The sequence below is a fragment of the Callorhinchus milii genome, unplaced genomic scaffold (assembly GCF_018977255.1).
Source record: "Callorhinchus milii isolate IMCB2004 unplaced genomic scaffold, IMCB_Cmil_1.0 Scaffold2, whole genome shotgun sequence".
Classification (NCBI taxonomy): Eukaryota; Metazoa; Chordata; class Chondrichthyes; order Chimaeriformes; family Callorhinchidae; genus Callorhinchus; species Callorhinchus milii.
Window position 1 is genome coordinate 17,114,134 of NW_024704743.1, and position 12,524 is coordinate 17,126,657.

General features: G+C 38.9%; 1 protein-coding gene across 1 annotated transcript in view; it reads right to left on the reverse strand.

The window, feature by feature from the left end:
• Positions 1 to 12,524, reverse strand: part of reck (reversion-inducing-cysteine-rich protein with kazal motifs) — a 76,060-nt gene that overhangs the window by 14,860 nt on the left and 48,676 nt on the right. The window contains exons 13-18 of the mRNA XM_007898126.2: positions 10,192 to 10,404; positions 8,503 to 8,639; positions 7,928 to 8,068; positions 2,692 to 2,880; positions 2,208 to 2,330; positions 758 to 929 (exon numbers count right to left, since the gene is read on the reverse strand). Of these exons, the coding sequence (XP_007896317.1) occupies positions 758 to 929; positions 2,208 to 2,330; positions 2,692 to 2,880; positions 7,928 to 8,068; positions 8,503 to 8,639; positions 10,192 to 10,404 (975 nt within the window). The remainder of the gene's footprint in view (positions 1 to 757; positions 930 to 2,207; positions 2,331 to 2,691; positions 2,881 to 7,927; positions 8,069 to 8,502; positions 8,640 to 10,191; positions 10,405 to 12,524) is intronic.

Here is a 12,524-nt window from a genome sequence, read left to right on the forward strand (position 1 = left end):
AGTTGTTAAAGCCTGGAGGAAGATCACATGGCCCTCAAGGCTGCAATGAAGGCCTTAAAGGGACTATGTGTTGAAATGTTTGCATTTAGTCACTTGTCTCATTTGTTTGGGGAAGACTGATGACATTCACAATGAGAGAGATTGTGACATTGTTGAGGTTGGATCGAGGGAATCATTCAAAATGGAACTGGATTACCAGCCAAGAAGCTGGTTTTCATTGAAAAGGAACACAGGCAGGAGTTATCAAACCTGCAGATTATCAATTTCTGTCACTGTCTCTTGGGTCACATTTGTAGAGAATGGCTGATTGAAAGAAATGGAAAGCTGAACAATACGCTCAATTCTGGTAATATTATGATCATTTTATAAAATTACTGAAAAAGCAGAATGAAATCTTGAAGTCAGCAGCATAACGATATTTACCGTATAGGAAGTATGTACAGGACAACACCAGTAAACAAGAGTTTACTTCACGAAATGCCTTTTCGGTTGCAAAATACCAAGAAAGTGGTGGTTGACATTCGAAAGCTGGAAACCGCAATAGTGCCAAAGAAGAAAATGACACTGCTGGAAATACCTAAGTGACAGTAACAAACCAAACAAACAGGGACCCGCTTGCAGTCCTCACAAAATTAATAATTAACAAAATGACCATAAGGGTACGAAAACAGAATGATCTAACATTGCTGTTGTAAGATGTTATATATGTATGACTATATTTCAAGTGGTCCGTTTACAGAACAAAACATTCAGATACCTTTCGTTTTTGGGGCATCGATTAGGAGTGCAAGGGGCTTTGGAGGCACAAGATCCAAATTCAAACTGATTGTCTTGGAGTCCAACGCATCGGGCAATGCAGGCACTTGGGTAGGTGCGGCCATTAAGGGCACAGACTGGTACAAATTGGTCAGCACAGTTACAGGGAAGTCCTGCGAAAATATTTATGAACAAATACAATTTTCTCAGTGAACATTTTTTCCTTCAGTTATCTTGATACACATTAACTTATTTCCCCACTTAAAAGAATCAGTTATTACATCCATCAGAGGTGCGGGTTTATCTCAACTAGAAAAGGTATTGATGTCTGAAGAGCTGGACTTGATCACTTACAATTGACAGACTGCACAGTAGCCCCACAGCTAAGGCCTGAGGACATTTCTAAATAGGGAGAGCTTGCCATGTACTCGCTCTCTTTTCTGCCCTTGTTGGGAGATGACGGGGGATTCAATAACTTGCCTTGAGTAACTTGGTTGAAGCAAAGGGTTATTTCAACTCGAGCTTCACAAAACCTCTCCTTGTTCCTGACAGTGCCTTGAGAAGCTATCATAACTCAATATAAGGGGACAGGCTTTCAATGATTGTGGGCCATACACTAGACCTTAAGGGTGGGGAAGAAGAGCTCCCAACATGATAAAAATCACTAGAGTATAAAACGCTCTGGTTAAACTACCTGAGATATTATTTTGGAGGGAAGGCTTTGACATACATGAACATGGACAATACCCAATGTAACCAGTGATAGAGCACTTCATACAACCATGAAATATCAGAATCGAGTTGATTTTCTGTGGGAGGATCAGAGACAGACAGGTCTGCATGATGTGAAGGGATTGCTTATGACAGGTCATCAGCTAAGGCCTTTTGATGGACTTTGAGGTGCAGAACAGTGACTAGGTCAGGGATTCTTCCCGTTAACCCTGCAAGATTAAGCCCTAACAGGTAGCTTGATCCTGACTGGTAAAGTAGCAGGAAGTATGGCAAACAGTGCTCTCAATGGCAAGGTATGGACTTAGCTGATTAAACCCCAGCAGTTCCTCACCACACATTCTGGGGTCCCCAAGCCTTGGCTCTTGCCAATGTGCACCCAACACTTTCCAGAATTAGGTAAGCATTGTGAATCTCTCCAGGGATAGTGCGTGCAGTCACAGGGAAATGTGTAGATGGCATACATATGTGGCACTCTGTCTGGTTTGGATACTCTTAAGCATTGTGATGTGTTTTCCAAGGTCTCAGACACCCGGATGACCAATGAAACGTTCCTGGAGAACCATTCCTGGTAGGTGCTAAAGCTAAATGCATAGAGTATTTCAACATTAATTTTCCAGCTATAAAATAAAATAATTATTTATAGAAAGCCCAAAAACTATCAGAAAATCTTTTTATTTCTGGATTAACTTGTGGCAGCGAATTAAATGCAACAGGCTGACCTGTGAACATGTTCCGATCCTCTGGAGAACTGTATTCACTTAAACACTGGCGGCTTGAACAGCTCAGGTCCCCAGCAAAACATGAACACGTGTTACAATCCACTCTAAAAGACGTTCCATGATCTGGTAAGAGAAAAGAGAGAAACTGTGCTATTCTAAGCCAGAGATAGTTTGACTACACAACTAAGAATATGCAATAAACTTCAATAACAATAATCACATTTTTTTGCTCCTTTCACTTTCACAGTTGAGCTGAAATCATGCAATATGAATTATGCTTACTTTAAAGTTACAGTTAAAAGTAGTAGCACTTCAGCCATAGTTTTAAAAAACAAATTTTTGAATTTTTCTTATCTAGCTGCAAATAGTATTGATACAATAATAATTCTGGTTCTGGATCATTCTCAGTACTCAGTATTTTAGTGCCTTTACTAGCATCCTGCAATATTTATGAATAACATGATAAATAAGATAGAGTGCTTACTTTTTCTTTGACCACCTACAATGCAGGTTTTTTGTACATCAATACAGGGCATTTCCATGCAAGTCTCCAGCCGTCCACTTGGTCCACAAGTGCACACTTTATAACAACCCATTTCTCCACTTGTCACAGGAAGCTGAATGCGGTTACCCAGGCGAACAAGGAAGTCTGAAGCCTCTCCTAACTTGCACCCTGAAGTGAATAAAATGCATTTTTGTTTAGTAACCAATAGGTTTCGGGTTTTCCGTATACAGATTTTTGCACGAATGTGACGCTAAGAGAACAGTCATCTCCAATTTAAAGTAAACAATGCTGTGCTCGTGTATAGTTTTTAAATTATAAAAAGACCAGCTTACGAGAACATCCCTATATTCTTACTCTGTATCCTTATATTCTGATCTACTGCTCATCAATAACCTATTTTGTACTGTGGCCCCTAATATTATTCCTCATCTCACATTCAATGCTTCCGTTTCCATTGTAGCATTGCCAAGTGTTGCCATTTTTTAAGAGATGTCCCACGTGGTGTTTCTAAAACCTGCAATGGAGTAGGAGGGCTGGGATCACAATACGCACCATTTTCTCTGTTTTCTTTAAGGACTCTGATTTGTATCAAATCTCATCAAACTCTTTATGAATAGTACTGTCACTTTAGTGTCCACTTGGCAACCAGCAAAGCGGGTCTGTAGTACATTTACAGTAGGTTTACAATGACCATGGATTTTCAGTACTGACTAAGTGCTGCATTTGAACTGCGCTTTTCAATTCGTGAGCCTTCGATAACTCAGCTAGTAGATTGTCAGATGTAGGGAAGCAAAACAAACAACTACCATTGTCAAAGTGCAGCACCAACAGGGATCAAGATAACACTTAGGCCAGATCATCAAGAAATCTTGATTGTAACCAATAATCAAGACATTGTTTTTAGAAAAAAAATTCACCAAAGGTCAATGACCACCTGGATTTCTCTGTGTGATCTAATATCACTAAATACTTTGCACTATTCCAGTGAGCCATTACTGTTGGTATTGCACTATTTAGGTAATAATTTGCTGTCATTGTATGAACTTGACCTTATTGGTACGCTCTCATCTATTAGTCAGAAGATTGTGATTCAAGCCCTGTATTTCGTCCACAAAATACAGTTAATCCACTTTATAATATATTCTGTGAAGCGTTTTGAGACATTTGAACAACATGACTCAGACCTAAATCAAATGCAAAGATTATTATTATCATTATGTACTCAAACCCTTGTTCCTCAAACATTTAAATTTTCGGGTATCATCTTTTACATTAGGAATGATGCCTAAAATGTTATCATATTTGAGCAAAATCTTTCATATCTAGGATAATCACAAAATTTGTTTGGATGGCCCTTGAGCCCATCTGATCTTATCCTTTCAGAACACCCAGCCTACCATTCTCCAATCAATGCATCAAGCTGTTTTATTTTTAAACAAGTCCAGTGTCGTGGGCTCAACTACCTTTCCTGGCAATCTATTCCAGTCATTAACTACCCTCTGGGTAAAGAAAAACCTGAAATTGCCCTTTGCAAATCCATGTCCTTTTGTTCTACTGTCTTGGTGCATCTTAAAGTATTGTTCTGGGTCTACTTTTTCAATACCATTTAAAATGTTGTATACCTGTGAACACCCTAACTTTTTTTTCCTCTTTGAGATGCCAATTGACCTGAACTAATGTTAAGGCTAGTACAGAGCACAGTACCAAACTTTTTCATCAGTTTGAACAACTCCATCCTAACAATAAAACCACATTACATCACTCCTTGTAGCTGTTCCTACCAAGACTGCTGAGTAAGCCTCATGAATAATGGCTGAAGTGGTTACCCCTGGTTCCAGAACAGTTAAGTACTAACACAATTTATTCTACAGCTGATCTGGTGATGTTAAGAATCAAATAAACATGTGATGGATTTCCTGAACATTTTGCAAAAAAAGTAACCTAATGTCGAGATTGATGAATGACTTTGTATGCATGGAATATAAATATTGTCAACACAGCAAAAGACCCACCTCTCCCTTCCTTAAAGAAGAAAAGGAAACTGCACTGTAGCACCATTATTTCCTAAATTAAATGAAACTTGGGTTAAATTTTCAGCAAAAAGTGAATCATGCAGTAATTTGCGTGCCAAACAACACAAGGCTGCCAACTAGTAGAGGAAGAAGGTTATTAGTCTCATGGCTGAAATAAAAACAAGAATAGCAACCTTTACAGTAAGAAAGTGCAGGCAACAGGAAATTGTAAACTGCAATAAGTTTAATTAAAACAAGTTGATGCCAGAGCAGAATTCTAGAATTAACACCCATATAAATTGTTTTATTTTCATGAATCTGGATTGCCAACAAATGAACACAGCCACAACCATGAAATAAGCACGAACAACAATTACACACATTCTCAAGGGGGCACAAGCAAGACTGAGTAAATAGGAATTGCAAATGGTCAAAATGGCCAGGTTGTCACAACACTGAAGCCAATCTAATATTTTTCATTTTGCATTATAAAGGCATTTTGAAACGTGCTAACAAGAGAGAAACCTTTGCCTAGTTAGGCCAGCCCCATCAAGATCCAAGATAAATGTAGGCTCAATGCTCAGGATGAGAAGGACCAAGCTTCCACTCCTCTATCGCTTAGTGCTGTAGCTAAAATGCCTTTAATTCACTCTTCAATCAATAATATGTCAGCACCTGGGTCTGCATGGAGTCAGCAAGATGACTGCTGAATCCTGTATACAGGTCTTATAAATGATCCTGGATAAGATAAAAAGGCCAGGAAGGCATAAAGGAACTTCCCCTTCCAAGAGGTTGATGGCTGTTAACTGATCGACAGTGGAGGAAAAAGAAACTAAGTATGGGAAAAGTTAACTTGGTCTATAAACCTGGTTTATAAACACGATTTAGAAGATAATAATAATCCTTGCATTTGATATAGCACTTTTCACGTCTTCTAGACATCTCAAAGAGCTTCACAGAATATACTGTTAAGTGAATTGACTGTATATTTTGTGGGCGAAATGCATCAGCCAATTGCATACAGCAGTGTCCTGCAAACAGTCGTGGATTGAGTGACCAAATTATTATTTTTTTTGAAGGATTATTATCCCCGGAAAAGCGATCCACCAATCAACTAACAACCGGGTTCCTACTTACTGCTAGGTAAACAGGTGTGTGGAGTAAGGAAACTTGTCCAACATTTCGCCCTATCGGGAATAGAATCCAGGACTCTCGCTTGCGAGGCGAGTGCTCTAACCATTGAACTATCAAGATATGATATAGGGAAGTACCCCCATGAAATTTCCAACAGCTTGAATCTAGTGTTACCTAATCTTGCAATGTATGGAGAATGTAGGAATGAAGAACCCTACTCTTCCAGGAGACTAAGTGAGTTCAATGCTATGGCTTAACTGGCTTCACGCCTGCAACAAAATCTTCAGCAAATGCACACCTGGAACACGACCGTCATATTTTTCTGGGTAGTTAATAATAATCCTTGCATTTGATATAGCACCAATCACAGTGGTTGGCCAATCCAGCTAACTCAGCAAGTACACAATCTCAGTGTTCTGCTTGAACCTCAGCTTTGTTTCAAACCTTACATTAAAACCCCGAGAAGCTGTCAGTAACCCAAAGGTACTGAGTGCTCTGTTCCAGTAACTTGTAGTATCAAAACTATTTGGAACCTGCTAACACCAAAGTTATGATAGAGTTGAAGTCAACTGATGCACCCAGTTGAGCATCATCTGAATCTTGACTATACACAGAATCCAGATCAAAGATTGGTTATACAATGTTACCCGTCACACCAGCTCCTTTCATGACAATGGGTTATAGAAAAAGATTGAGCAAGGGTAGCCTTGGCACAGCATTTAAGCCACTCCTGCTGAGCTACTCTTGATGTTTTTATGCAATTCTTACACTTAATAATAATCCTTGCATTCTATATAGCGCCTTATCAAGTCATTCAGACGCCTCAAAGCACTTCACAGGATATAAGTGAGTTGACTTTATTTTGTGGGTGAAATGCAGCAGTCAGTTGCGCGCAGCAATGTCCCACAAACAGCTAAGGAGTGAGTGACCAATTTTATTTAGGGGATTATTGGCCAGGACACCAGGAGAATTCTCTTCTCTTTTCGAATAGTGCCATGGGATCTTTAACATTACTCTGAACAGGCAAACAGACCTTGGTTTAATATCTCATCCGAAGGATGAGTTATTCAAAAAGCAGCATGTCCAACATTTAAATGTGGTACTCGAGACCAGATGTGTATTCAATAATATGGGTTTTGACAAAAAAGCGTTAACCAGCCCACATCCTGACAAAAATAATAAACTGCACTCTGAAATTCAAACTTTGGAAATTGGAAGCAGATTTGGAAAAATGCAAAGAGCTACAATTTTTGCAAATGCTTAAATTGCTACAAGGTAAACAAAACAAATTCTAAGTGAATAATATACTGCATGAAGGTGAAAAAGACAATATTTTTAAAGATTAAGAACAGAGAGACTGCTTCGGACATCAATAACTGAGGTTAATCTCGTGTGAAGCCTATTATACAGAATGCATGCCATCTCAGAATTACTTACAGCTAAAATTCTGAAAAGGAATACTTTTCTGTCATAGTCTCTTCAGATAGCAGCCATATGTGTGTGTATACTTGTGTATGCGCATTATTCAGTTTTAGATGTAGCAGTCATTGTTCTTCAAAGTTGGATGCCACGTACATTAAAATTGCCTGCATTCCTTCAAAGGACTGAGTGCATCCTTCTGAGAGGCAAATGTAATAAATAGAGACAAGAAAGACTACACAATGTTCCTGTGTATATGTTTTCTGGGATATTTATTGCACTGACTTTTCCTATTGCATATTTTTACTTTCCTCGGATTATGTGCCTAATTATTCAAAGAGCAATTCTACATTCATGAAAGGTGAGCAAATAATTTATCTTTTCTAATTACTGTAGGTTAACATTGCAGCAATGTCTTTTGCTACAATGTAGATAATCAGTTGATGTCCAGGAGAGGCAAACCTGATCATGAAGATGGCCAGCAAAGGCAAGTGTTGAAGATGGTTAAGAAGCTTGTCTGCAGGCTCTTATTAGGTGAATGAAAACATTTGTATACAACTGTGTTCAATAATGTTTCACATATATAAATATATAAATAGAAAGCAAAGTCAAGAAAGACACCAGAAATGTGTTTGCAACTTGCTCCTCACCTTGCACACATAGAAAAGGAAGGCATTCCTGTCCTGCCAGACAACCTTTTCGATTAACTTCACACACCTGGTTATTTGCACAGGGATTGGGATTGCAAGGATGGATTACCTCTTCAATAATGCTGTCCAAAGGACTTGGGGCTGTGGAGATATGCAATAGTGAATCAACATGATACATCTGTGAAAAACTGTTCATTTTACTTAACATTATATGGAAAACCTTCCAATCAGTAATTATTTCTCAAAAGTAGCATACATTTATCTCACTAAAACACCTGCTCCAATTAAAAAAATATTCATTTCAGAGTTGTTTTTGAGCAAGATTCTGAATTAATGGATTATTGAATTAAATCATGAATATTATACAGTTAATTGAAAGCAAATTGTAAGTAATTCATACAATAATTATTAGTCATTACAATTGCTTTCATTAAATTCAATGAAATTCCCTCCTACATAATGTTACATTCAAAACCCAATAGCTTGCTTGCTTCAGGTGTATTTAAACCTGCATAAAATGTTGACAGTTTGATGTGCAATAATTTTGCCACAGAAAAAAATGACAGTATACATACCAAGATACTTTGATAGTGGAATGCAGTACTCAGAATCATCACTAGGTGACAAAAGATCGCAGATGGTTTCTGCTGTCTGTTCATCTGGAAATTTACTGTGATCCCCACAATTCCTAAGAATGTCCAAACAGTCTGACCTTTGAAATAGATTGTTGTAACAAGAATGAACATGAACATCCACGAATGATTAAATTAGGTTCTACTAAAATAGCGGTAAAAAGGCAATCAAATTCCAATATGTAATTGCATCCAAAAGAGTGGATAAATAAAGATATAAAGGAGCAATATAACGGATGGGAGTGAATTACTGAATTGATGGAAAGGTTCAGAAACGACATCAGAGCCATGGAAATGGTACTGAGGAAGGTTCATAGATTGTACTAGGCATGAGGTGTTAAGTTAGGAGAATAAGGTCCGTTTCTGAACAGGTTAAGAAAGGATCTAATAGAGGCCTTCAACATTCTGAATGGTTTTGAAAATGTAATTGCCAAAGTTTATTCTTAATAGCTGGTGAATCGGTAATAAGCAGTCATGTACTCAGCAATGTCACTGAAAGAGTTAAGGGAGGTTAGTAGAAACCTTCACACCATGGGACATCCTCCCGACGTGAAAGGTATTATAATGTAATTTTCTGTTGTTATTCACACAGAGGCCTATCAGAATAGAATGCTTTAGCAGAAGGGACTATTGAGGCCGAGACATAACATAACATTTGAAAGGGAATTTAATAATTATTTGAAGAGCACAGTAGAAAAGGATACAAAGAAAGAGCAGGGAATTGGGATTAGAGCATTTGGCTACAATGGATGAGTAGCACTAGTTTATACTTGATGGATGAAATTGCTCAAATTTCCATTGCCAGCAAACATCAGTCACTGGGAAGGAACTGGTATATTCATTGAAATCTTTTAAAACTTTTATGGAATTACCCATTTTGAGAGGATGAGTATATCAGAACTGAACTGCCTGGAGTGGGCTTTATTGGATGAATATTGAAGTCCAATAAATTACTGAGTGAGAAAAATCAATGAAGACTGAGTGGAGGTCTGCAAGAGGATGTGGGTCAGAAAACAAAACTTGAACAACAGTTTTAACAAAGAAAAGGTTTATTTTGATAAGGAAGCTCTACTTTTTTTTAATATCAGTCTCCTCCAGACTTCCCTCCCTTCTCACTAGCCCCCAACTTTATACTGGTGCTCAATTAACACTTAGGGCTGATACCCAATTATCAAGCCTCATTCGAGTCCAGCAGTTGTGAGCTACTTTTACATGTAGTTAGAGTCAATAACCATAAAATACAGTGACAATCCCCTTGTCTCCACTTAGTGTGTTGTTGCTGTCGTCGTTGTCACAAGGTAAAATTTTACATTGGAAAAAAATGGAAAATACAAATGACAGTGACTTTTAATGAAACAGAAGCCTTCCCTGCCCGGCCTGTGCTAACAGTCAAGACTGGTATTGGTGTGATGGCAAAAAAAAAAGCCAAGGGTGCTGTAATCATGAATCACAAGAATGTTTGTTGCTTTGCGATAGTCCCTTCTCTTTTCACTCTCCCATCCTACTAACAATTATTATTGGAGGAATAACAACAATTGTTATTTGCATATGATGTTTGAACAAATGAGGAAGACATAAAGGAACATGTGCTATAGTTTGGAGGTGACTTACTATATGAAGCCTTAAACTTACTTGCAGATGACACTTCCCCCAGACTTGCTGTGGCATGGCTTAATCTGTAGTGAGCAAGCAACTGCTTTCCACATTTCTGGTTGGCAGGTTTTGATATTCTGCACTGGGATATTCATAAATGGCATCTTGATTGTCCCTTTCTCCCAAAGTTTCATGTCATTCTTGGCTCCTTGGTCTGACTGAGCATTGCAACTTCGGAACAATTCTGTGGGTCTAAATAAGAACATTTCACTTGCAGTTTGCACAGAGAGGGAAAAATCTTTAACTTTCACCAACAGTTCTTTCACTGACAAGTTACTCTCTACCACTACAATGCACTGACATTTACAGTAACACACAATAAAGATATACATGCACAAATTGCACCTGGCTTCCTTTATTTACATGAAGTGAATGGATTACTGCGTGGAAAACTCTTCATTCACTAGAGAATTCAATTCTTAAGTTCTCCTGCATGTAAAAGATGCTACATTTAGCACCTTTTTCTCTATATAAAGATAATCAACTAAAATCAAAATTGAAGCAGAACTGTTTTAAACAAAAAAGCATGACAATAAATGAACAATATTACAAATTACTGGCCAGAATCATTTCTATACTTCGGGCTCTCGGTTTATGTCAACATCTGAGGCAAACTTCCAAATCACAACTCAAAACTGTTCCAAACTGAGAAAAGGAGCTATTTAACACTAGTGTATAAGCATCTAAATCAAAATTCACATGTGGTCAAATTGTCATGTGGTTATTTTCCCTCAGAGAGAGGGAAGGAGAAAGCTGGAGAGGAAGTGATAGAATAATAATGATTGTTATTCAAGCTGTGAAGCACTTTTGTTCAGTGCGTGTAAAAGGCTTAACTAACAGGTAGCTCCTTTTATGAAAGAGCTTCAAAACCCATGGAAATCAAGTGGGAGAAATATATATTTTTTAAAAAGTCATCCTTCAGTGGAAAAGGTTCCTTGGATTTGCATCTTCCTGAGTAGTGTTGATGTTAGTGATGAGATGCTAAGAGACAAATACCTAGCCAGTGAAGGTTTGATTTGGTACCAACTCACAACAGTTTGAGGTTTGTGCTTCAAGTGGCATTGAAGCAGAGTTAATGGAGGTAACACATCTACCTGGGAAAAGGTTAGGGACTGGAACACTCTGCCTTCTATGCCACTGTCAATATTTGACTAATGAAGTCAAACTCATTGAATACTTGAATCTAAAGGAGTGGATAATTTGTGACCAATGCAGTGGAAATGAATGGGATAGGTAGGCCCCTTTACTGCTTTCTCGACAGTTGTGCACCCTTGTTGCAAATGCTCGCTGGTCTCAGCTTCATTCTGTTTCCAACCAGTGGGCTGTAGATTACTTTCTTGAACCAGGATGAGTTGAGCTTGGACGTTTTGAAGGATCTTTTCCAGAAATTAGTCAAATGTGCCAAGTTATTAATCCTTGTATGGAACACACTTGATATAACAGCAAAACAATGCAACAATGACAAGCAACAGGACCAAGGACATGAATGCGTTACTGCGTTATTTGCTAGAAGAGTTTAAGTCAAATCCTCTCATCAACTACAGCTGGGAATCTGACTCAGGCAAAACTAGACAGCAAAATGCTCAACATCTCTCTTGCAAACTTTGCCCTTTACCCTAACCCGAAAACATACTAAAACAATCAAACTAATTGAGAAGCATATGATGCAAACTTTATTTTGTACAAAAGACTAGAAACAATCTGTCAGAGAAGAAAACCCTGAAGATCTGCTCCAACCAGCCAGGGGGATGGGGAGGACATCTTCCAGCTTGTCTGAATGGTGACAATGCTTAACTATATGTGGAGGTTAAATAAAATCTGCATCAAAACGTATGTACAACACCTTTCAAGTCGGGAGGACATCCCAAGGCGCTATACAAGTTGGACGTCGGGGTCAGGGAAGGTGGCCGAAGAGGAGGGTTTTGACAAGCGCCTTATAGGAGGCAAGGCAGGGAGCGAGGCGAAGAGAATGTGGGATGAAGTTCCATAGGGTGGGGCAGAAGAGCTGAAAGCCTATCCGCCGATGGTGGGGCAGGCCAGAGCTTGCTGAGCGGAGGGAGTGGAGAGGTTAATAAGGTTAGCAGGTTACAGAGGTAGGAAGGGGCAAGGACAAGGATATTAAACTCTATCCTCTGGGGGGTGGGGAGCCTGTGGAGCCGGGCAAGGGTGGGCTCACGGAGCCTGGTGTGGGACAGGACAGGAGCTGCAGAGTTCTGGATTATCTGCAGCTTGTGGAAGGAAGAGTTGGAAAGGCCGACAAGCAGGGAGTTGACGTAGTCGAGCCTAGATATGACGAATGCATGGATGAGGGG